We start from the raw sequence: 26,467 nt of genomic DNA, 5'->3' as shown, positions 1-26,467 counted from the left end.
CCATTCCTGAATACCTTCATGATCTAATCACCTCCCAAAGGAGCTACCTCCAAATAACATCAACTGGGGATTAACCATCAACGTATAAATGTTGGTGAGATACAGACATTCAGTCTGTAGCATTATGATGGACAAATTAAGAGCAAATGTTCTTATAATGTCTTCTGTGTTGATCTTTTGCTTTATGGCTGATGCTTTTTGTGTCTTAAGAAAAATTTCCCTCCACTGAGGTCATGAATATATTTTCTTATATCATTTTGTAAGAGTTATTTGCCTTTCTCACTTGAGTCTATAATCACCTGAGTGGTGTGTGTGTGTGTGTGTGTGTGTGTGTGTGTGTGTGTGTGTGTGAATGAATGGATTAGGGTGTATTTAATTTTTTTTGTCCATATACACAACCAGTTGTCCTAATGCCAGTTACTAAGAAAATCATTTTTTATCTATTCTTCTGTAGGGCCACCCCTAAGAATATATTAAGGTTCATATATAGGAGGATCTATTTCTTGACTCTTTGTTCCGTGTGAGTGGCTTTGTTTTATTTTAGCTTTATGCCAAAAGCATTCTGTTTATAATGTTACTGTGATTAAAATGGTCTCAGTATCTGGTAAAGCATATACTCTCACTTTATTGTTAAGATTGTCTTGATTATTCTTGGGCCTTTTTATTTCCAGGTACATTTTAGCATGATTTGTCATTTAAAAAAAAAGCCTGTTGGGTTTGTAACAGGGTGCAAGAGCACCTGGCTCCAGAGTTTCCAAACAGACCAGGTTTGGCCACTCACTGCTGAGATAATTCAGAGACAGACCAGTGATGGTGAAACAAGAAAGGAGTTTATTTCAACGAGGCAACACTGGGAAGACAACGGACTAGCATTTCAAAGACTGTCTCCAAAGTGCTGAAAATACTTCTAGGTTTATATAAGGAAAATGTGGGGACAAAGGTTGGTGGGTATAAGCAGGTGGGCAGTAAAGGTCAGATCAGTCATTACCTTCATGTCAATTATGAGGGGTCTTGCTGGTGTCAGGGCAGTTGTTATTCCTTGAGGGGTAGTTTCAGTTCCTATCACAGGATGGTTTGCCCTTTGGGTCTTTTGTCTGAGTTGAAAGGTAAGCTAGAAAGAAGAACTTGCTAGAAAGTATAGACTAAGGTAAAATGGAGGTAAATCCTCAGGTTTTTGATTGGCATTTAATTGAGTCTATAGATCAGTTTGAATCTAACTCATGAACATGGTATACTTCTCTGTATACTTGAGTCTTTTTAAATGTTTTCCAATGAGGTTTTAGTCATTCCTAGTAACTTTTGTCTTTATTTGTTACACTCGTTCCTGGATTTTCTTTTTTAATATTACTGCTATTTAATGCTGATTTTATTTTAATATTCTATTTGCTGGGGGCACCTGGCTGGCTCAGTCGGTTGAGCGTCCAACTTCGGCTTAAGTCATGATCTCACAGTTTGAGTTTGAACCCCTCCCCACCTCAGTTGGGCTCAATGCTGTCAGCACAGAGCCTGCTTTGGATCCTCTGTCTCCTTTTCTCTCTGCCCCTCCCTTGCTCATGCTCTCTCAAAAATAAACATTTTAAAAAATATATTCTGTCTGCTGGTATATTTTGAAATTTAGTTTTTTGAATATTGATTTTTAACTCTAATTGTAATGATTTATTTGTCCAGCCTTCTTTTTAAGAGAGAGAGAGAGAGAGAGAGAGAGAGAGAATGAATTGAGGGGCAAAGAGAGGGAGAGAGAGAATCCCATGCAGGCTCCTTGCTGTCAGTGCAGAACCCAACATGGGACCTGATCTCACAAACTGTGAGATCATGACCTGAGCCAAAATTAAGAGTCGGACACTTAACCAGCCAAACCATCCAGGCACCCCTGTGATGTCTTTTAAGATTATAGTCATACCATTGGCAAATAATGACCATGTTGTTTCTTGCTAATCTTTATAGTGTTCTCCTTTCCTTTCCCCTTGCTTGACTGCACTGGCTAGGACCTCTAGTCTCTAGTAAACTGTTGTATGGAAATAGTGATTGCCAGTGTCTTTTGTCTTGTTTTGATCCTGAAGTTTCACCATTAAGTATTCACCTCCAAATTTAAGTATGATGCTAATTTGGATTTTTGTGTTATCTCTCATTAGATTAAACAGGTTAACATCTATTCCTAGTTGATTTAAGAGTACACAATGTAGGGGCGCCTGGGTGGCTCAGTCAGTTGAATGTCCGACTTTGGCTCAGGTCATGATCTTGCAGTTCGTGAGTTCAAGCCCCACGTCGGGCTCTGTGCTGACAGCTGAGTGCCTGGAGCCAGCTTCGGATTCTGTGTCTCCCTCTCTCTCCGCCCCTTCCCCACTCATGCTCTGTCTCTCAAAAATGAATAAACGTCAAAAACAAATTTTTTTAAAGAGTACACAATGTAAAATCATGATTGGTTGTTGAATTTGTCATTTTCCTTCCGTTTTTTGAGATGATCATTTGATTTATATCTCCTATTTATCTATTATAAACAGTTGATTTTCAGATGCTTAAATCAACTTGCATTCCTTGTATGGACTCAATTAGATCATTGATACTTTAGTGTATTCTTTTGGTTTTTTTTTTTTTTAATGTACAAATTGCTGGATTTGGTTTACTTTTGTTTAGGATTTTTGCATCTGTTCATAACAGATTGCTGGTAGCTTTCCTTTCTCATACTGTTCTCATTTTGGTATTAAGATTCTATTTCCCTTACAAAGTGAGTTGTAGATGATGGCCCCTTCTTCCAGTCTCTGAAGTGTTTATATAAGGCGGGCATTATTTCTTCCTAAATATTGGTAGAATTTGCCAAAGAAACTCTAGGCTTAGAATTTTCTTTATAGGAAGGTTTTAAATTAATATTCAAATTCTTTAATAGTTAATAGCACTATTCTGATTTTGTTTCTTTCTAGATTAGTTTGGTAAGTTGTATTTTTTTTTCAAAATTTACCTTCTTTTTAAAAAATTTAAAAAGGCATAAAGTCATTTGATTGCCTGCAGTTTCCATAGTCTTGTCTTCTTTTTTTCCTGATCATGGTTATTTGTGCTCTCATCGAGAGAGTTCTCCTTCCCTCCTTTCCCCTTCCTTATCCTCTTTCCCATTTCACCTTATTAATCATTGTCACTGCAGATTCATCAGTCATTAGTCTTTCCAATGAACTAGCTTTGCCTTTGTTGTGTTTTTCTATTTGTATTTTTCTGCTTTATTAATTTCTGATCATATTTTGTTCTACTTTCTTTGGGTTTATTTTGCTGTATTTTTTCCCCCTAGCTTCTTGAAATAAGGTTACCTTCTTAATTTTAAGCTTCCATTCAGGTGAATCATTTAAAGCTCTAAATGTCTCTCCCAATACAGTTTTTATCACCATGTCATAATGCCTTCATTATCATTATCACAAATTAAATTTTTTTTTTTTTAACGTTTATTTATTTTTGAGATGGAGAGAGACAGAGCATGAACAGGGGAGGGGCAGAGAGAGGGAGACACAGAATCCGAAACAGGCTCCGGGCTCTGAGCTGTCAGCACAGAGCCTGACGCGGGGCTCGAACTCACGGAGTGTGAGATCATGACCTGAGCTGAAGTCAGACGCTTAACCGACCAAGCCACCCAGGCGCCCCTCATTATCACAAATTAAAAATCATTTCTAACTTCCACAGTGATACCTATTTTGATTTACAGGTTATTTAGAAATATAGTTCATGATTTCCAAACATAGGAATTTCTGGTTGTTTCAAATTGACTTAGAACATTGTTGTCAAAGAATATACATTGTCAAACAATATACAAAGATATACATTGTTGTCTTATCAGTGTATTGAAATTTTTTGAGACTTGCATTGTGGCCTGGTAAAAAGTCTATTTTTGTCAGTGTTCCACCCATGCTATAGAAGAGTGTATAATGTGAAGTGTTTGGTTAATGTTTTTCTCTATGCGTCCATCAGGTAAAATTTGGTACTCTACCTTTGAAGTCTCTAGTTTCCCTATTGATTTTTCTCCTTGTTTATTTCTATAGGTATTTGTCAGTGATGTATTAAAAATTTTCACTGTGTTTGTAGACTAATCTACCACTTGTCATTCTGTAAATTTTTGCTTTATATACTTTGATTTCGTGTTAGTAAGTTACATCTTCCTGGTGAATTGAACCACCTTACTTTGAAGTGCCTCTATCTATTTCCAAATTTCTTTAAAATGTCCTTTGATATAATATAGCTCCCCGGATTTCTTTGGATTAGGGATCACATGCTCTATTCTTTTAATCCTTTTACTTTCAGCCTTTCTGCATTGGTATGTTTTAGCTGATACTCTCATAATTATATACTTGGCTTTAAAAAATCCAATTAGATAGTGTTTATCTTTTTTTTTTAAGTTTATTTTTTTATTTTATTTTTTTTAATTTTTTTTTTTAATGTTTGTTTATTTTTGAGACAGAGAGAGACAGAGCATGAATGGGGGAGGGGCAGAGAGAGAAGGAGACACAGAATCGGAAGCAGGCTCCAGGCTTTGATCCATCAGCCCAGAGCCTGACGCGGGGCTCGAACTCACGAACCGTGAGATCGTGACCTGAGCTGAAGTCGGACGCTCAACCGACTGAGCCACCCAGGCGCCCCTAAGTTTATTTATTTTGAGAGAGAGAGAGAGAGCATGCACGAGTTGGGGAGGGGCAGAGAGAGAGGATCCCAAGCAGGCACTCCCAATGTAAGGTGTGGAGCCCAACTAGGGGTTTAAAATCGAGTTAGATGCTTAACTGACTGAGCCATCCAAGTGGCCCATGTTTATGTTTTAATTGGAGCATTTTAGTATATTTACACTTAATATAATATTGTTATATTTGCATTTCAGTATTTCTAAAACTTAGAACTCTTAAAATAGTCTTTTATTCAGTCTTTGTACCAGTTTGTGTACATGCATGAAAATATTTGACACATTTCTTGAAAAGGAATTGCTTAGGCATTAAAATTATTGGCTGTTTTTGGTTCCGATTTTGAAAAAGTGATCATTGTATGATGTTTTCATGTTTTTAATCTTATGATACATTATTTGAGTAATCAGACAGCCATGTTGAGAACTGAAACGTTTATGTTTGTGAGGTTGAATATTGCAAAACCATTTTGTGTTTTTTGTTTATTTTCTGGTGTGTCATTTCTGAAGAATTTCCAGGTCCTCTTTCTTTTGTGTTGCAGTAACTTTGCAGCTATTTGTATAGCTTGAATTGATTGTCTTTCTTCTTGAAAGCTTTGCTATCTCTCTCTCTCTCTCTCTCTTTTTTTTTTTCCCCCTTTGATATTTTTGCTCAGGGAGGACAATTGACAATACAAGTTAAAGTTGAATGCCAATAGTGTGTCAAATGTAAATGTATAGCAGCTATACGTAATAGAATATAAACTAAAGTTAATCTGACACTTCTGATAATAATAATTTAGTTTGAGGATTCAAGGAGGTAATTTTTTGTTAACGTTTATCTCATAAGTGATTTATAAGCATTTCATTAAAAAGCATCTTATAGAAAATTTAGAACATATACAAAGGTACAGAGAAGAGATTATGTGCTTTTTGTTCTCAAGACTTAAATAGTTATGAATTCATGGCTAATTTTGCTTTTTTACTACTTTCTATAATTTTGAAATAAATTGGAAACCTTACATTATTTTAGATAGATACACTGTGATAGAGTCTCACCCTGATCAAACTTTAGTCAGGCTCATTTGAATTCTCTTCCCAACCAAGTCTCAACTGTTGGTCTTATGTTGTCTTGTTTTTGTATTGCTCAGTTTGGGCAGTAATCCTGTCAAGTTGGCTTAATCCTGTACCTGTTGTCAGAATCCTGTACCCTCAACACCCTGGAGTTCCACATCCCTCACTATCTTCCAGGTGATGTCCTATCACCCAGGGCTGCCTTCAGCCAGAATCCTGTTAGGTCTGCTTAGTGAGAATCTCTCTTACCCTAGGTGTTTCCTCTTAATAATTATTTTTCTATCCACTGAAAACCCCCACCCCTTCTCCTTGGTTGTGAATTCCCGCTTTTTCTTGTTATATTGGGAATTGAGCCAAATTCTGTATTGAGATCTCTTTTCCCCTTTTGCAGTAGTCTTGAATAAGATTTGTTTTTACCTGTTTACTATTACACAGTTAATGTATTTCCTTATGTATCTCTAAAAGATAAGAATTCTTTTATAGGCTATTGATGAGGTTTTGAGGGGATCTGTAGCTGATGGACAAGAAAGAATTCTTGAGATGTCTTAGGTGCAAAGAGGTTATTAAAGCATGAGGACAGGACCCTTGGGCAGGAAGAGCTGCACTGGGGTTGTGAGGAATGACTGATTATATATCTGGGAGTTGGGGCATTGGTAAAGGCCCCAAATCCCAAAAGGACTTTCATATGCTAAAGACACTGGAGGCTTTGCTATTGTTGAGCTCAAGTTATTTTTCCTTCTAGCAAAACATTAACATAAGGACAATAGGAAGTTCCTGGAGGAATGTTTTACTCTGCCTATCTCAAGTATTTGTCAATGGGCTACAGGTTATAAAGAATTTATTTTATCTACATTTTCTTCTTGCCTTTTTTCCCCACATCACTGTGGAGGGGAGGGTGATGTTAGGGCTGCAGGAAACTGAGTCTGTAGGCTTCTGGAGGTTGCCTTTTTTTTCTTGTAAATCATTAAAATCATTGCAAACTGATGGAAACTTCTGTCCTGCTTGACTGTAATCTCTATCAGTTAACCATTTATTTTTCTTTTTCCTTTGTTCTTGGGCAGCCTGGAGTGCCTGAGGAATATCACATATATCCTACCTGGGGGTTGGGGCCCGGGTGGAAGGGTGGGGGGAAGGTGGTTAACTTGTGCTTTGCCCTCAGCTTCTTTGGCTCCCTCATCATTATTACATCTAAAATATAGTTGCTTAAAATCACATATCTTGCTTATTTCTCATTTCTTCTGTTGTTTCATAAAAATTTGTACTTTGAAATTGATTTATCTTTTAATACTTGTTTTTTTATTATTTAATTTTATTTTTAAAAAAAATTATTTATTTATTTCGAGGTGGGGGGGGAGCGTTCAGGGGAGGGCCACAGAGAGAGAGGAGAGAGAATCCCAAGCAGACTCCATGCCATCAGTGCAGAGCCCTACATGGGGTCAGTCTCATAAGCCGTAGACCATGACCTGAGCCAAAATCAAGGGTTGGATGCTCACCTGACTGAGCCACCCATGCACCTGTTTTTTTTTTTTTTTTTTTTTTTTTTTTTTTACTTCTAGAGAAAGAGAAAGAGAAGCATGCAAGGGAGGAGAGGGGCAGAAGGAGAGAGAGGAAGAGAATTTTAAGCAGGTTCCACACCCAACGTGGAGTCCGCTGCAGGGCTTGATCTCAGAACCCTGGGATCGTGACCTGAGCCAAAATCAAGTGTTGGCTTTTCAACCAACTGAGCCACCCAGGCACCTATTGTTTTAATTCTGTATAGGTCTCCCCACTTCCTTTTTTTTTTTTTCCTGACTATATTTTTCCTGACTATAAATCTAATGTTGAAGATTTCTTGGATCATATATGTTAGAAGGGACTTAAAGATTGAACATTGTAGTACTATAGTCAAATATATATGTAGTTATATATGTATGGTTAGAATACCATAGTCATCTATTCTGCCTCCCTGATTTACACATCTCAGAGAGGTTGTGGTTTATCTAGAATCCCACATCAAGGCTGAGGTTAGAATTGAGGGTGCATTTGGGAGTAGAAATATCTTCCCCTTCTGAATTTTTAAGTTCATTTTTGTGCTACCATTTTAGTGTGTTTATTCTTCAGAGGTTCCATCTGGAGCATTGTCCCCTTATGGAACTCCCCCCCCCTCCCCCCCAGTTGTGCCTTCGAATTCTTAAATTTGTCTTTTCTTCTCTTTCCACTTGAGCTCCATGCTAACTGTAATTCAGTTTCTTAAACTGACAATAACCGACTCTGTGTCAAAGTCCTCTTTTGCCACACCTTCCCATCTACTTTGTCCTTTTCTAAAGTACAGTTGAAAAGCACTTTAGCTTGAGTAGTCATTCTTTTAAGCAAAAGTGGCAGCCATGGGTCTCTTAAGCATGAGATTTGATTACTTTTGAAAATGTTTTCAGCTTTCAGATTTATTATTACAAAAGTAGTATAATTATTAAAAATTTCAGTAATAAGTAATATATTTGTCTAAAAAGTAAAACCGTGTGGAACTATACATAGTAAAAACCAAATGTACCATTAACCTCCCCCACTTCTGTCTCTTTCCTTCCTCAGTAATAACAATTACTAAGAGTTTGGCGTGTCTCATTCTAGACTTAACGCATACAAATACAATTTCTCATTCTAGACTTCACTCTATACAAATACAGTTATGTGTTAGATATACATAAGTTTTGTTCTTTAAAAACAGTTGAGATTATATTTATGCTACAAAACTTTTACTTATGCAACATGGTCAATATATTTTATAGGGAAGGTATTCTTCCTCCTCTAGTTATTGCTAGCTAGTTATAATTTTCACTTTTCCTTTTAGACCAAGTTGTAAATCAGGAAAAACAAGTTAAGAGAGTGCCTACAAATACCAGGAAAACTTACAGATAAATTTTCATTTTCTCTGAAAGGTGTAGAAGAATATCATAAAAACTAAGTTATTCATAAATGCTGTATAGCATATATATATATATTTTTAAAGTCTTATAATAGTAGAATATACATACCAAAAGACCACGGAGGAAGAAACTTACATTGGTTAATTTAGTAAAGTCAGCTCTTTGTCAAAGCTTTCCTTGCTTAAAAAAAAAATCTAGGAGAATTTGAAAAATACACAAAACAAAAAAAGACCCACAGTCTTATGATAAATGTTAATAGTTGTAATCAGAATTAGATAGATATTCCTAGTGTAGTCTTTATTCTAGACTATATGCCTTTCCCATATTCCTTTTTCCTAAATCTCAGGTAAGCTTTTATAAGAAGAGCTAGCTTTCTGAGGTTCACACTTTTTGAAATATAAAACTTTAACCTAATTTTAAAAAGGATCTTGAATAACTTAATGTACTGGACAAATAGAATTAGTCCCTTCTCTTTACTGCCATCTGAGTCGTTTTTTTCCTTCTCTAAACCCATTTCTCATATAAATGTCTTGACTAGGAGTGGACCTTAAAGGTTGGCTCATTCAATATTTAGGAAAATAAATTTTACAGAACCTCTTCGTTGTGTGGAATTGTTCTCATCGACAGCACATGTTTATTTAGGGGCACTGCAGCAACATAGCTACTTCAGGAGAATCTCTTAGTCTAGAGGAATCACCTCAGAGAGAGCTGTAAAAATGTAAACTCATATTAAACGAGCATCAGCTTTTTTATTTTGGAATGACAGTTTGAAACGAAGAGTTACTTTTATTTCTGAATCCCATGAAAATTTTTAGCAAAGAGACAATCGGAATACATTTTAGAGACACATTTTACTAAGCCTTTTTTTGAAGCACAAATCTTTGTGAGGTAGGAAAAGTAGGAAGAAAGAGAAAAATTCCTATCTAGTAAATCTTTTTGCATAGTTTCCACAAATAATAGCTAAGTTATTTGATATGTTTTCTACTCAAAAGCTAGAATGTCTTATTAGCTAGTTCCTTGAAGGAAGGAAACAAGAGGCTGCTGGAGGGGATTAGTGAGATAAAACACTTCAGCTGTTCAGTTACTAAATTTTTAATCCACAATAGAGGTCTGTAGTACAGTTTAGATAATTAAGAATAGACTTTTAAAACAAAGTCTCTTGAAGGCTTTGGTATGTACATAAAAATTAATACATTTATATTATAAAGTATTGCAATCTTACTAGTGTGTTTCTCTCATTTTTCTACATTAGAATTGAAAAGAGGCATTGTCTACATCCAGTATTTCCCTTTCACATCTCTGTATTAAATATTTGGTTTCCCTTATATTTATTTTAAAATGAAAACGAAATAATGTTTCTATTGTTTTACTATAGTTGCCACTGATGTTCTAGAAGCTGCATGGTGAGAGCTTTAAAATTCTCAAACCAGTTTTGTCTGTTACACTTGGAGCTTAGTCATCATCATACGTAGCAGGACCTGATTAAGAAGGCTGTTCCGCCTCTAAGCCTTGCTAGATTGTAGCCACTAGCAACCAGGCTGCAATAATTTCCCTTTGATGACATCATCCACTGTGGAAGAACCCAGTTGCTTCAGCGAGTCGAACTACATACAGTTCTAACCCTCATCAAATATGGCATCTCCCTCGCCCGCTGGTGCAGGGGTGGAAAAAATGCCAGTGTTTTCTTAAGCTAGCGAGCTTTTCTTTTTCTTTTTCTTCTTCTTTATAAAAATTCTAATCATGGATGCTTCTTCCGATCCCTATTTGCCTTATGACGGGGGAGGAGACTGTATTCCCTTGAGGGAATTACATAAAAGAGGTAATACCATCCCCTTGCTGTGAATCCTCTGTTGGTATGTTTTGCATGTGGCTGGGTGGTTCTGTAGTTTAAACAGGTTTTGGAATGTCCTTTATATATTGTAGTGTGTTGTTTAGTTGCCCTGGAATGTTAGTGAGGAGCAAATGCAGCCTTCTGAATGGCTCTGTAGTCGTCCCTGATTGTTTTCTCTGTGCAGATTAGTACTGCTTCAGAGCACATCGGACTGGGACTCCGACTCCATCTTCTGTGTGAAAATCCTCTCTCTATTTAACTGCGAAAATGCATTAATCCGCTTTTATAGCTAACTGGAGTCATGTTAGCACCTAAAAAGTAATGTTTTTCTTCCCTTTGGAAAACTTATGTGTTTCCTTTAATTTACACAGAGAAATCGAGTGTGTGTCTGTGCACCTGTATGTTTCAGCTGCTGCCAGTTACCATGTAGATTTTGCCACAACAAAGTAAATTTATAGTAAAAGCTCTCTCTGCATTTTAGAACACCTTAAGATGGCAATAAAGATGAACAAATTTTTATATATTAATATTTTTCATTTAATATATATTTCAGCTGATTAACATTAACTGCATTGTCTCCTACGGGTATTTTATAAATATTGATATTATAAAAACATTTAGGGTATTGTTACACATCAGAAAATATAATAGTCACTAGTTTATAAAAACCAGAAAAGCACCCAGCATTCATGTAAATCTTTTGGCAGGCACTGCCTGGGTCTTCGTAAAACTGATTACATGTTAATAAAACTGTCCTTTTAAATTTTTTCTTAAACTATTCTAAAATTAGACTGGTTGGTAGTAGTTCTAGAAAAGAATTGAACCTTAAGAAAAATCTCTTAGCTAGATGATTTCATTTATGAGTCACATTAATTGGAATTACTGTATGAGATATTATAAGCTCATTATGGGTTAACCCAAACTTTTATTTATGAAGCAAATAAGGAAGTTATGATTTTCCTGAGCTTATTTCACCTGTTTTAGTTAAAATACAGTTTGTATTCTGGTAATACTTTCTTTTTTTTAGTAAGAAGTTCCATTAGGATTAGAAAATGTTAAGATATTCAACAAATATTTATTGGTTGTATTGTGTCAACTAGACACTATTTTAGGCTCTGAACAGTTGTAACATTGAATATATTGTTGTATTCTGTTAGTAAAAGCTAACTTTTTAGATTTTGAGAAAAACTATATGAAGATCATGTTAACATATGGTATGCTTTCTCTTACAAAGTTGTTTTCCATAAAATTGTATACATATATATGTATACATATTTTAATTTGGGGGGGAATATCTGAAAGCATAAAAAAGAAAATAAGAATTTCTCAATCCTACCACCCAGAAGTTCCCCCCCCCCCCAATTTTTAATGTGTTCATAAACTCTCCTTTTTCCTATGTTTTTGTCATCCCTCTTCTGGTAAGGATTTCTTTAAACAGGAAGCAATGTGAATGAATGGTGACTGTTCAAATGTCATGGTATTTGCTAATCAGTAATTAAACTGTACAACAAGACAAACTGTGTTTTCTCTGAGCTATTACAACATCTGTTTGCTGATGATGATAAACCAGAAAACCTGGGCTTGGGAAATTTAAATTCCCAGTGTTAAGCTTGACAGTCTTTGACTGAACTTATGATGGACTTCATCTCTGTGTGAGATATGCAAATAATAAGAAATTAGCCAAAGCTTATGTGAGAGTAAAGCATGGTTATTGATGTGGTTATTGCTAAAAACATAAGCTTTTTGTTTCTCTTCTATTTTCATATATAGTCTTTTAGGAATCTTGCTTAAGGTCTAAATCAGGCACCCTCTTGTCAGCCCAGATAGGTTCCTTATCCCTTGATGAGACTTGCTCTAATAAGCCAGTGTTGTTTGAAAGTAACATTGTTCAGTCAGTTATTAGGCTCACTTGACTATACTGTGGCATCCTGATATTTATGGATAAGAGGTTATTTGTTTTCCTATAATTTATGACCTATTGTAGCCATGGGTCAACACAAAGGAACTGGAGATGTAGAAACAGGCAATTAGCATAAATGAAGAAAACTGAATTAGCTTTCCTGTGAAGACAAAATTACAATGACTAGAAATATCTCTTGGGGCGCCTGGGTGGCTCAGTCGGCTAAGCGTCCGACTTTATTCAGCTCAGGTCACGATCTCGCGCCCCGTGAGTTCGCGCCCCGTGAGTTCGAGCCCCGCTTCGGGCTCTGGGCTGATGGCTCAGAGCCTGGAGCCTGCTTCCGATTCTGTGTCTCCCTCTCTCTCTGCCCCTCCCCCGTTCATGCTCTGTCTCTGTCTCAAAAATAAATAAAACGTTAAAAAAAATGTTTTTTAAATAAAAAAAAATATCTCTTTAGGCTGATAAAGAATGAAGAGGCAGATAATCAAAATATAACATTGTGAAGGATATTAATAAAGTAAACATGAATCTGTAACTGAATCTGAGTGCTAGAGTTAGGGATTACCTTTGTGGAGTAAATAAAATTCAGTTCTACTTTTCAAGGTGAGATGGTAACTGATGAAGCTTCCTACTTAAGTTGGTAATATAGAGACTGGAAATATAAGTAGATTAAACATAGAATTAACATATTGTTGATAGATTAGAAATTAAGATGGCATTTTAGAAATAGCCATTTTTAAGATAAATTTCCTATACAGAAAATTTCCTATACAGAAACTATCAAGTTTTTTCATAAAATGTCTCTTCTATTTTTATCAGGAAAAAAAAAAATAAAAAACTTGGTTCATTTGAATTGTTAGTTTTTCAATACTTTGACCTTTTCTTTTTCTTTTTAAAAAATATTTATTTTTGAGAGAGGGGGTGAGAGGGTACAAGAGGGGAGGGGCAGAGAGAGAGAGAAAATCAAAAGCAGGCTCCCAGCTGTCAGCACAGAGCCCGTGGGGGGGGGGGGGGGCTCGAACTCATGAACTGTGAGATCATGACCTGAGCTTGTCGGATGCTTCACTGTCTGAGCCCCCAGGCGCCCCAATACTTTGACTTTTTCTTAATTTGTTCATGAAGTCTAAGTAGTTTGGTGAGTTGAATTCTTCTCTGAAATCTACCAGGCCTTTCTTTTGGATTTTATCTTTTGGGCCTTGAGCCTCCTTTTACTCTATGAGGGACCTTTAAAACTTATTTGAATATTAATTGTTTCATTCAATTATTTATTGAGTTCTTGCGTGTATATATATAGCACTACCAGGTGCTGTGGAGAATGATGGTGGTAGTAATAGTAATATTAATAATAGCTAATACTTAGTATAGAATTTACGGTTTGCCAGATACTTTTGTAGGTGCTTTAGGTATATCAGTTCATTCACATGTAACAAATTCTTTAATCCTCATCACAGACTTGTCACTTGGGTACTGTTATAATCCCCATTTTCCTGTTGACAAGACTGAGGTAAAGAAATAAGAAAGAGAAGTCAGGATTCAATCCAGATAATTTGGTTCGTACTCTCAAATATGAGGAAATATTGCTTCTCACTATGTGTATCTCTGTAATACTTGCCATTTGGAGCCTGGCATGGTCATAAGAAAACTTCCCAAGTTTAAAAACAAAGAAACAAACCCCAAGAAAATTAATGCATTTCTAGTGAATGGAATAAAGTACATGGTTTGTGGGATTTTAGGGGAGGAAGAGATCAGTCTGTTTTGACAAGTGCTATCAAAGTAGGCCAAGTTTTCAAGTACCCATGAGAATTTGATACGACATTCCTAGTAGAGAGGATAGAATGAATAAATGCTCTAATGGGTGTAAATTGCCTAGTATGTTGTTCCCTGATAAGTTTTGTTTTATCAGTGGGTCAGTAAAGGGGGTAGTATAGCTAGGCAGAAGAGTGCCAGAGCCTCAGAGAGCTTGAATGCCAGACTAATAATAATCTTAAAGGTCAAAGAGTGGGGCCTAAAATAAAAATTGGGGGTCTTAGTTTCTACCTGAAATTATTTCTTGATATTCATTAGCTCAGAAATGTATTTGAGTAAGGCTTTTTGTTACTTTTGTATATACTATTATAATATATGAGTTTGATCATTTTTATTTCCTCCAAAAAGCATGATTAGTTAGCTGTTTTTACACATGATTTGGAATTCCAGGTGTTAGATGGTATTTTTACTGCCCTGGGGCTCTTTGTAAAATGATTTTAGGATCCAGATCCTTACTATACTTCCATTACTTCTTTTAGCCAGCTAGAAAATTAAATCTCTTCCTACAAATTAATTCATCTAATAAGTGTAAATTAAAAGAACAAATATTCTTTATTTGATGTCAGAAACTCTTTGTATTCTAAAACAACAGTATAAAAACAAAGCCCATCTTTTTTTTTTTCTTTTAAAGTCTATTTACTTATTTTGAGAGTGAGCACCCGAGCAGGGGAGAGGGGGAGGGGCAGAGAGAGAAGGGGAGAGAGAATGCCAAGCACTTTCCGCGGGCTCAAACTCTTGAACTCCCCGAACCAGGAGATCATGACCTAAGCCAAAATCAAGAGTCAGACGCTTAACCAACTGAGCCACCCAGGTGCCCCAAAACAAAGCCTAATCTTTAAATTTATTTTGCTTACAGTATCTGAATTTAAAACCTTCAATAAAATCTGGTTCATATTACTATCTTTAGCTCTATTTTCTAAAAATAACTGACACTTTAATATCTCATGGCTTGTCATTAAGTCAGAAATGCTTTGTGTGTCAAGATTTCAAAATGTGAGCAGATCTCCTGCCACATAGATTAGGTTTATAATTTTGGCTATTTTCCTGGCATTGAGGTCTCTGCTTTGTGCCTACACAAAGCCACAGGAGACTGGTGGTTTAAGTTATATTAAAAAAATTTTTTTAAATAAACATGTTTAATTTGTAAGTTTTTGTAGTCCATTACAACCTTAATTAAATCAAAAAGATTAATTTTCTGTTTACTCGTCTTGCCATTTAAGAAAGCAGATTTCATAAATCTTTTTATTTATGTAATGTACAAATTATCTTACATTCATAGATAATAAATGAACATGGAATTTGTTTCCAATTATACATTTGTCTTAATATCCACTTTATCATCTCTACGTAAGGATGTGACTTTTTACTTTGGGATGACAATGGAACAGAGGAGAAAACAGTGAATTGGGTAATGGATTCAGCATTGCTGCTTACTCTGTTCAGCTTTAGAATTTTTTTTTTAATTTTTTTTTTTAATGTTTATTTATTTTTGAGACAGAGAGAGACAGAGCATGAACGGGGGAGGATCAGAGAGAGAGAGGGAGACACAGAATCCGAAACAGGCTCCAGGCTCTGAGCTGTCAGCACAGAGCCCGACACGGGCTCGAACTCACTGACCGCGAGATCATGACCTGAGCCGAAGTTGTACGCCTAACCGACTAAGTCACCCAGGCACCCCTAGAATTTGGTTTTAATTACCAAATCTTTGTAGTTTAAATAGATCACAAATAAATATGACCGTGGATGGCAGAACAAATATCAAGAGCATATACTTTATTCATTTATCTAGCAGGCATTTAATTGACCAACTACTAAGAACTTAGTACTGTGCTTGCCATTACCTTTTTAATCTTTCATGTGGGAGTCTGCTAACATTCTGGAACTTCCACTATCAACTTACATTTACTTTCCCCTCCCTCACCAGGATGACCATTTCTTATCAGTAGGGTCACAGAGGGAAGGAAAAAAAAGGCACAATGAGGACTAGACTTCCTGTACTTAATATACAGAAGAAACTGGATAGTCAGAATATGTAGAATTTTGGATTTCTGCTGCCTTCTTTCATAATTAATAAAAAGTGTGTATGTTTTGTTTGTATGATAGGACAGTAGTCTGCATTATGACTACAAATGCCAGGGATGACAGCTCCCACATCTTTGAGATTGACTCTAGAGATAATGATAATCTTAGTAAATAAATATATGCCTACTTTTTCATCCAAAACTATTATTTGGCTATTCCCCTTTGAGGAGAGACTTTAGGCTGCTGACCATGTGTGACTGAAATTTACAATTAAGCTCAGTTTCAGGTGTAATTTTATTAACGTCTGTATTTTAGTTCAGTGTTTGTCAAATTGCACATTTTAATATGTGGTCATGAAATCAACTGCGTTGTGACCAGTAAAAGAAAAGGAAAATAGAAAGTAAAGTATGATTGTATTTGTTTTCCACAAAGTAAGTATACTAAACTTTGGTTTTACTTGGGAACACTTCTCATTATGTCAGTGAGAGATGTTTCTTGCTGTGGGCCACAGTCAAAAAAGTTTGAAGACCAGTTTCTAAGTATATACCGGGAGAGGCAGTTAGCTCTCCCTGGGGTAAAGGTAGGCTTCCTAAGGCCTTAAAATGAATCTGGAGCAACCTGACAATGAGAATGGGATGTGTTATTGTCGTAGACCCCTGCTAAAGCATAGGGACATGAGTGGTGGTAGCAGAGAAGTGCCCATGATTGCTATTGCAACAGTTTTTCATTTCAGCATTTTAAGTAATACAGGACAAGTTGTCTGTAACCAGAGACAAAGAGGGATAAAAATGGTGAAGGGTAGGATTGTATTGTCTGAAAGCAAAGTGCAACGTGCATAAGTGTTTTGGGAGAAGGCACTACCTAAGAGTCCTTAACCTCCTCAGAAGTGTGTCCACATTATCTTATACATATGCAGCCAAACTAACCATACAACTATTTTTAGGCAGTGTTACATAGTGGTAAGAAATGCCTTTGGAATCAAACTGCTTAAATTTGAATCCCTGTTAACTACTTAGTATGTGTTTGACCTTAGGTATATCCTTTAACTTTCTGTTTTGTTTTTTAATTTATGAAATGGAGTATTACCTATTTCATGGGGTTGTTGTGAGGATTAAATGAGCTAATATGTGTGAAGTGCCAAGAACAATGTCCAATGTGCCAAGAACAATGTAAATATTGTTTTGTTGTTGTTAGATACCAGATATATAACAGCGTCTCGCTTCTAGGTGGGAAGGATTTTTTTTAATTCTGATGTAGTCTAGTTTATCTGTTACTTCTTCTGTCACTTGGGCTTGGGTGTTTTATTTGCAAAGCCACTGATTGCCTAACCCGAGGTTACAAGCATTTACTTCTATGTTTTCTTTTAAGAGTTTTATAGTTTTAGCTCTTACATTTAGGCCTATGATCTGTTTTGAGTTAATTTTTATATATGGTGTGAGGGAACAGGTCCAGCTTTATTATTCTTTTGTATGTGGATAGCCAGTTGTCCTAGCATCATTTATTGAAAAAAGGCTAGTAACTTTTTTACTTAGATTTCAGATATTAGTTAATGAATTTTTGTTTACATAGGTATGTATGAATTTTTTTTATATAACTGTTTATAGAAGCATGTTTCATAATAACCAAAAGGAAGAAACAATCTAAAGGTCCATCAGTGGATTAATGGATAAATAAAATGAGGTATATCCATACGATGCAACACTAATAATAAGTAATGAAGTACAGATACATGCTGCAACATGGATGAACCTTGAAAACATTATGCTAAATGAAAGAACCCAAGTACAAAAGACTACATATTGTACGATTCCATTTATATGAAATGCCAAATAGGCAAATCCATGTAGACAAAGTATATTAGTGGTTGCTAGGGGCTTAGGGGTAGAAAAGATTGGAGAGGGACTGCTAATGGGGTATACAGAGGGATGTATGGATTTTAAAAAGTTCTGCATCTGGGGAAAAAATAAACAAGACAAGGAACTTCTCTTATCAATAAAGTTATTTTTGCAAGAAAACTGCAACCCAGTTAACAGTTTATCGATTGGAGAATCTTTCCTGTTTACTGAGGTGTTTAGTGCTGACCCATGAAATATTGTTGGTGATATTTGAATAACAAAATGCCCATTTCATGGAAAGATTGTTATTGACCATAGATTGATTTTAGAAATTTGTTTCTGTGTCCATACCAGCTGGGCATGGTGAATTAAGTTACCTATTAAATCTACAGGATTTTTGCCCAATATATAATTGTAGAAGAGCTTATTGTTGAAGTTTGTAAGACATTTTCCCCCCTTCTTTGTCATTTTGTCAATCTTTGGGTTAAGAATATCGCCACATGAGTAATACAAATGAGTAATATAATGCAGCATGATGAAGTTTTAAATGCCAGAATATTTGAGCAGAAACAATAGCTCATGTTTATTGATTTTTTGTTTGTCAGATATATTATTAGCTATTTTACATGATTTATCTCCAGTTTACACATAGTACCCTAAAAGTGGGTGAAAAAACCCACCTCTAAGAGGTTAGTAAGCAAGTTGTGCAAGGTTATACAGCTAATAGGTGACGGAGCTAGACTATGACTGTAGGTCTTTGTGATCTACAAGAGCATTAAAGTCACAGTGCGTAAAGGTCATGGAATTTCTCTACTGGGTCACTCTGAAAAGCAGGCAGTCTTTTCTCCAGTCTTTTTGCTGTTGTTTTTCAGCCATTATGTAGTAGAAGGGTAATCATTGGTATCTGGTAGCCAGACCTCCAGAAAAGTTTTTCAATTTTTTTCCTCAAATTTGGGAGCTACCACTTTCAGATTATACTTTCTTACAATACAAGTACCGGGAACTATCCTATATCCTTCTGAAGTTAAGTCATTGAAATTAATAGACTCCCAATGTTTTTGTAGCACTCTGCTCAAGATTTACATTTCCAGGAGATAGAGTTGATTAGTCTAACTTAGATCTAGGGAGGGGAAGACACCTTGACTGATGCTGTCACCAAGACTGCATGCAATGAGGAATAGAAGTTTCCTAAAAATAATTGGGTTCTGTTACAGAAAGAAAGGAAAGGGGTTTCTAGGTCAATAAGGGACCATTATACAAATAATAATCCTAATCTGAGGACAGCTACTGGTTAATGTGGTTATTTTAAGTTTGGAGACACAGCTGGTCATTGATTTGAATATCTGGGCATGCAGCTAGGGAAAAATGTTAAGAACAAGAAAAAAGTTAAAAATTTAAAAATTAATTGGGAAAGAGGATGACTGATTAGGCTCACATGTTTACTGTATGTTCTGTTTGTAATGCAAACTAACCTGGAGGTTTAAATTACACTATGTCACAAGTATAGTAATTTGAAGTATATTAAAAATGATGTGCATATGCATTTAATGATATGAGATAGTTTTTGGTAAGTATGGTAAGTAATAAAGAGCTTATAACTAAGTGTGGCTAGTATGATGTCATCTATATTTTTTCTTTATAGGAAAATGTTAAAAGGTTAAGAAAGTGGCCAGTTTAACTATTACAACTCTTGTTTACTCGACTTCCTCTCCTTGCTTCCCCAGCAAACCTCTGTAGTCATGTAGGATTGGTTCTTCATCTATTCTTTTCTCAGGCCATGTCTTATTGCAGAAACTCTAAGCCTTTAGAAACCCAGAAACCTATCATAACTCAAAGATACTTTAAAATTTTTTCCTTTTCTCTGGATTTTAAAAGCCTAAATTTGAAACTGAGAAGCCACAGTAGTGACTCTTGTTTTCTAAGCCCTGTTGTGTATTTCTTTTCCTGTGTATTTCTTTCCCTGTTGTGTATTTCTTTTCTTTTTCATTCTTTTCCAAATGTCTCGCTGAGTTGGTAGAAGAAAAATATGTGGAGACGACAAGGAAATAGTGTTGGGTAAGGAACCTTGATTAGTGTTTTCAAAAGGTATTCTGGTGCACCCCTACTACAGTCTTCACAGGCAAGTAAATGCAAGCAGTCTATGCTTTGAGAAATGGGAAGTCCAGGGTAAATGATGTCATTTTGTGTTAATAAAATGCAACTCTAAGAAGAGCTTTTACTGAGTTCAAAGAAAGGCATTATCAGGGTAATGTGGCCTGACCACCTTTATTTCATCCCATAAATCTCTTTGTCTTATAGATTCCTTTTGAGATACCACTTTAGGAAAGCCATATGGTAATTTCCTAATTAGCCAACCCTGTAAGTATTATTTTAGGAAAGGGAGAGATGTAATTTATACACACACACACACACACACACACACACACACACACATTATATTCATGTAAGTATGTACTTTAATTTGCACAAGATACATGCTTCATTCATGTGTAAGATGAAATTGAGAGGTAAAGCTGGGTCACATAAGCTGTTGCTTATAAAAATTTTATTAGCATACATAATTTATTTGTATTTGTCTCATTTTAATATATGTAAGTTAAACTTTATAAACAAATCTAGGTTGCAGTGAACTGTATAAAAAGAAATGCTGTGTTAGGAATATTTAGGAGCGTCTGGGTGGCTCAGTAAGTTAAGTGTCCACTCTTGATTTTGGCTCAGTGCTCTCACGGTTTGTAAGTTCAAGCCCCATCATATTGGGCTCTGTGATGACAGCATGGAACCTGCTGGGGTTCATTCTTTCTCTCCCTCTCTCCCTCCCTCCCTCCCTCCCTCCCTCCCCCCACCTTTCCCTCCCCCCCCAACCTGGTTAAAACAGGCATGTGCACTCTCTCTCTCAAAATAAACAAACTTGGGGCCCCCCTAGTGGTGCAGTTGGTTAAGCATACAATTTCGGCTCAGGTCATGATCTCACATTTATGAGTTTGAGCCCCACATTGGGCTCCATGCTGACCATGCAGAGCCTGCTTGAGATTCATTCATTCATTCATTTTCTCTCCCTCCCTCTTTCTCTCTCTCTCTCTCTCTCTGTCTTTCTCTCTCTCCCTCTCCCCCTGCCCCTCCCTCACTCATGCTTTCTCTCCCGAAATAAATTATAAATAAATAAATAAATAAATAAACAAACAAACTTAAAAAAAAGAGAAAGCAATCCCATTCACAAATACATCTTAAAAACAAAAAAACCCCAGGAATAAATTTAACCAAGGAGGTAAAAGACCTGTATTCTGAAAACTATAAGACACTAAAGAAAGAAATTGAAGAAACTCAAATACATGGAAAGATATGCAGTGCTCATGGATTCATGTGTTCATGGAAGACTTAATATTGTCAAAATGTCTATACTACCCAAAGCAATCTACAGATCCAATGCAATCCCTATCAAAATAACAATAGTATTTTTCACAGAAGTAGGACAAATAACCCTGAAATTAGTATGGAACCACAAAAGACCACTAATAAATAGCCAAAGCAATCTTGAGAAAGAACAACAAAGCTAGAGGTTTGAAATCCCAGATTTCAAATTATCGTACAAAGCTTGTTCTTGATCTTGGTGGAAAAGCTTTCAGCTTTTCATCATTGAGTATGATGTTAGCTTTGGTTTTGTCCTATCTAGTCTTTATTAGATTGTAGTGTGTTCCCTCTGTACCCACTTTGTTGAGAGTTTTTATCATAAACGAATGTTGAATTTTGTGAAATGCTTTTTCTGCATTTGTTGAGATGATCATATCATTTTTATCAGTTTTGTTATTGTGGTATATTACTTTGATTTGTGGATATTGAACCGTCTTTGCATCCCTGGAGTAAGGTCTACTTAATCATGGTGTGTCATGCTTTTAATATATGTTTGAATTTGGTTTGGTAATATTTTGTTGATTTTATGCATCTATGTTCACCAGGGACGTTGGTCTGTAATTTTCTTGCTTTGTAGTGTTTTTGCCTGGCTTTGATACCAGGATAATGCAGGCCTAACAGAATGGAAACACTGAAAGCTTTCCTTCCTTTTCTGTGTTTCAGAATAGTTTGAGAGGGATAGGCATTAACTCTTCTTTAAACTCTTATTTAACTTTTCTTGGATTTTATTTAGTAATCCTTTTGCAATTATAAACCATTTTTTTTTTAGTATTTAAAATATATTTTAATAAACACTTTCACACTATCTTTAAAAATAATTTTTTTTAATTTTTTTTTTTTTTTTTTTTTTTTTTTTTGAGAGAGAGTGTGAGCAGGGAAGGGACAAAGAGAGAGAGGGAGAAACAGAATCTGAAACAGGTTCCAGGCTCTGAGCTGTCAGCACAGAACCCGATGTAGGGCTCAAACTCACAAACCATGAGATCATGACAAACCATAAGTCAGACCCTTAACCAATGGAGCCACCCAGGCGCCCCTTACACTTTCTTTAAGTAAAAATAATTTATGTTTTTAAAAATGAAATTGCTCTGGCATTAGGACTTGACTGCTTCCTGATCTATAGGGTTTAGATGCCACCACATTACTAATTCCCCAGTGTTCTTGAGGCATGTGTCATACATGTCCTCCTCTGCTGGAAGTCCTTGTGGCAACCTCGGGGACTTGATTCTTATCAAATGTTTAACCACTTTCAGTTTTGCATTACCTGAAGGGCTAGTGTTATGAACTTGAGGAATATGTGCTTTTTCTAACCCAAGCATCTTTATTATATCTTTTTCCCAATATGGACATCTTTTTCTACTTTTTAGTCTGGTAACAATATTTAGCTTATGAGGGTGCTATAGATTCCCGCCATATTTTTCATTATCTGAAGGTGAAGGCTGAAACACTTTATCTGGAATTCTTGACTTGGTACATGTGTGACGAAACCAGTCTGTACAAATGAGAGACTCCACACCCTTCGTCACAGTTTGTAGCTTGTCTGGGGGCCTCTGAACTATTGAGCTCAAAATCCCTGCCATGAATGTGATGACTGCTCTCCTCAGAGATATGAGAAATAGGGGACAGATCTGTGGGGCAAATGTGTCTTGGAAATGGAGACGACCCCACCTCTGTAGTTAAAAAATGAAGGGAAGCAGAGCAGAGGACAGACCACCAAGTGCAACACTCCACAATTACAAACTTTAAATTGAAAAAAAAAAAATGCTGATTTCACATTCAGTGTGATGTCTTTCAATTTTCGGTAATAGCCCTGTGTAATGAGTAAGAGGACAAAAGGAGAGAAATTAAAGCCAGATTGAAATGTCTGCCTTTCTTTTCCTGGGGATTCCATTTAATTAACTTGACCAGAGCCAAAGAAATATTCTAGTCATTGCTGTCTGAGCAAAAAGTTTTTATTTTACTTTCATACCAAAATCTATCTTTGTTACCATCTAAGCCAATTTGATAGCAGGAGTCACAAGAATGACCCAGACTTTTTTTAGAAATAATTCAGAGGGGAAACAGTGACTCTGTTTCTGTGGGCTCCCCCAAAACCAAAATACCAATCAGTACTTCTGCCTATAATCTGCTTTTTTCCAAACACCATTGCTCTGTTATGTAGAAGCAAATAGAGGTGAAGGGACAGACTGACCTACAAACAGCCTGTTGGGCACACAAACTGCTCTGGCTAATTCTCATGCTAACATGTTCTGTAGCAGCCTCAGTTCTAAGGGGCACTACCTAAAAACCCCAAAGCACAAAACTTTGGTTCACAAGGTCCCCTGGTTTAAAGTTTTATTTCTGGTTTTCAGACATTTTGAATTGCTACATAGTTTTGTAAATTAGATGTCAGAGTAGTTTCTGCAGATTGACTGTTTGAAAATCATTAAAGACAAGACCCAGAGAGTTAATGTAAATCTTTTTTATTGTGTTGCTGTACCTTTTGCTACCTCATAAAAAACGGGTGTCTGCTTTTCTACTTCCTGGCTTATGTCTGTTAGAGTACTACATGCTTCATTTGCTTATCATCTTTGTGGTACAAACAGCTTGACAATTCTTATCTTGCGGCTGGTGATGTATTGTGTGGATGTATGTTAAGTGATACAGAAATTTTGCCTTTTAGTTTTTGAATAGAAGAATACTAATTAAGATCAGCAGTCCGTGTTCTGGAACTCTATGCATATAAGGGCAACATGGGGTGGGGGAGTTGGAAGTTTGCAAAATATTACATAGTAGAATTAAGAAAAAACATTTTCTTTTCATTTCAGAGATGTTGAAAAATAGTAAAAAGAGGGGCACCTGCGTAGCTCAGTCAGTTGCCATCAAGAACATCCAGCTCTTGATTGTGGCATAGGTCATAATCCCAGTATTGTGGGATTGAGCCCCATGTTGGGCTGTGCACTGAGCCAAGATTCATTCTCTCTCTCTCTCTCTTTCTCTCTCTCTCTGCCCCTTTCCTCAGCTTGCACTCGCTCGCTCTCTAAAAAAAAAAACAAAACAAAAACAAAACAAAACACAGCATTTTTCTTGGTCTACATTCTACTAATCCAGCAGCACGTGTTCTGTTCAGGTGTCATGTCTTTTGAGTCTCCTTTAGTCTAGAACAGTTCCTTAGTCATTCTTTGTCTTTCATTACTGACATTTTTAAAGAATGTAACCCATTATTTTGTAGGATTTCGCTCAAATGGGGCTTATTTTATTTTTCCTTTGGCCGGAAATGATGTTGTCATATCAGAAGGCCACAGAGTCTTTTGACATGTCCCTCCAAAACCATCTTTTTAAATAACCAGTTATAATATTATATGGAAAGCAGAGTCAGAGATTCTCAAATTAGTCAAGGCATTATAAACATTCATTATATTCTCCAGTAGTTATTTCCCTAAGAAAATTTGTGGCCTTTCAGCCAGCTTTTACCAAGTGGAAACTGCGAGTAAAATCAGGGCAGAGAGAAGAAAGAGCTAGTGTACAAAAGTATAAGGTTGTTTTATGTAAATCAACATGGGCTCTTGCAGAGATTGGGTTTTTAAACCCTTAGCCAAGAATGATAAATTATTTATTCCCGGAGTACTTCTGCCAAAACACTGAAATCAATATACTATTATTTTTTTTAGAAGTTTTACACATTCCAAGGCAAATATTCAAATATATTAAATAGGGAGGTAAGAGAGAACCCTCTTCTACTTGGTAGAAGTAAATAGACATTAAGTTTATTAGTTCAATATTCAGTATTACATTGAAGTCAGGGACAATATTTTTATTATCTTTGTATCTTCTATCTAGAAGAGTGCCATTAAGGAGAAGATTCTTTTAAATTTTTTTTTAGATTTCATTTTTTTTTTAAATTAAAAAAAATTTTTTTTGACGTTTATTTATTTTTGAGACAGAGCATGAACGGGGGAGGATCAGAGAGAGAGAGGGAGACACAGAATCCGAAACAGGCTCCAGGCTCCGAGCTGTCAGCACAGAGCCCGACGCGGGGCTTGAACTCACGAACCACGAGATCATGACCTGAGCCAAAGTCGGACACTCAACCGACTGAGCCACCCAGGCGCCCCTAGATTTCATTTTTAAGTAATCTCTACACCTAACGTGGGGCTCGCATTTACAATCCCAAGATCAAGATCTACCGACTGAGCCAGATAGGTGCCCCAAGTAGAAAATTCTTTTTTTTTTTTTTTAACTTTTTTTTTTAGTGTTTATTTATTATTGAGAGACAGAGAGAGCATGAGCATGGGAGGGGCAGAGAGAGGAGGAGACACAGAATCCCAAGGAGGCTCCAGGCTCTGAGCTGTCAGCACAGAGCCCGATGTGGGGCTCAAACTCACAAACCACGAGATCATGACCTGAGCCAAAGTTGGATGCTTAACCGACTGAGCCACCCAGGCGCCCCTGAAAATTCTTTTTTTTAAATTTTTTTAACGTTTATTTATTTTTGAGACAGAGAGAGACAGAGCATGAATGGGGGAGGGTCAGAGAGAGGAAGACACAGAATCCGAAACAGGCTCCAGGCTCTGAGCAGTCAGCACAGAGCCCGACGCGGGGCTCGAACTCCCATACCGCGAGATCGTGACCTGAGCCGAAGTCGGACGCTTAACCGACTGAGCCACCCAGGTGCCCCTGAAAATTCTTAATAAATGTCTTCAGTTGACTTTTGTTTGTAGTGTAGAGACTTTAGATTAAGGGTTGAGCCACATGCTGCTCTTCACCTGTTTCATAAATAAAGTATTATTGAAACACAACCATACCCATTTATTCTAGATTGTCTGTGATTTCTTTTGTGCTACGATGGCAGAGTTGCATTGCTGTGACTATATGGCCTCCAAAGCCTAAAGTATTCACTCTCTGGCTCTTTTGCTGACCCTCCTTTTAGATTATGAGCACTTGTGCATTAATTTTTGTTTGTTTGTTTTCCTTCTAGAGCACACAGTAAGATGTTTTACCACACTGTGCATAACTTACGGATTTATGCAAGTGTAACTGCAAGAAAAATTTTTGGAAGTGGATAAGCTGGGTTTGAGAGTGTCTGTGTAT

At 36.4% G+C, this 26,467-nt stretch overlaps 1 protein-coding gene and 1 pseudogene across 8 annotated transcripts in view; one reads left to right on the top strand and one right to left on the bottom strand.

Moving 5' to 3' along the window:
- CLCN3 (chloride voltage-gated channel 3) overlaps window positions 1–26,467 on the top strand; it is a 94,321-nt gene that overhangs the window by 29,416 nt on the left and 38,438 nt on the right. Inside the window, exon 1 of one of the 8 annotated variants that reach the window (XM_007097162.3) lies at window positions 10,005–10,417. The exons of 5 other annotated variants lie outside the window; for them this stretch is intronic. In XM_007097162.3, coding sequence (XP_007097224.2) covers window positions 10,339–10,417 — 79 coding nt within the window. In that variant the 5' untranslated portion in view covers window positions 10,005–10,338. Of the gene's footprint in view, window positions 1–10,004; window positions 10,418–17,243; window positions 17,327–26,467 lie in introns of those variants that run through there. 2 more of the 8 variants (XM_007097163.2, XM_042983640.1) reach the window with 2 other exon arrangements.
- LOC102951751 lies at window positions 22,492–22,996 on the bottom strand (annotated as a pseudogene).

The sequence above is a fragment of the Panthera tigris genome, chromosome B1 (genome assembly GCF_018350195.1).
Source record: "Panthera tigris isolate Pti1 chromosome B1, P.tigris_Pti1_mat1.1, whole genome shotgun sequence".
NCBI classification, from domain to species: domain Eukaryota; kingdom Metazoa; phylum Chordata; class Mammalia; order Carnivora; family Felidae; genus Panthera; species Panthera tigris.
This window is presented reverse-complemented; position numbering and strand designations above follow the sequence as displayed.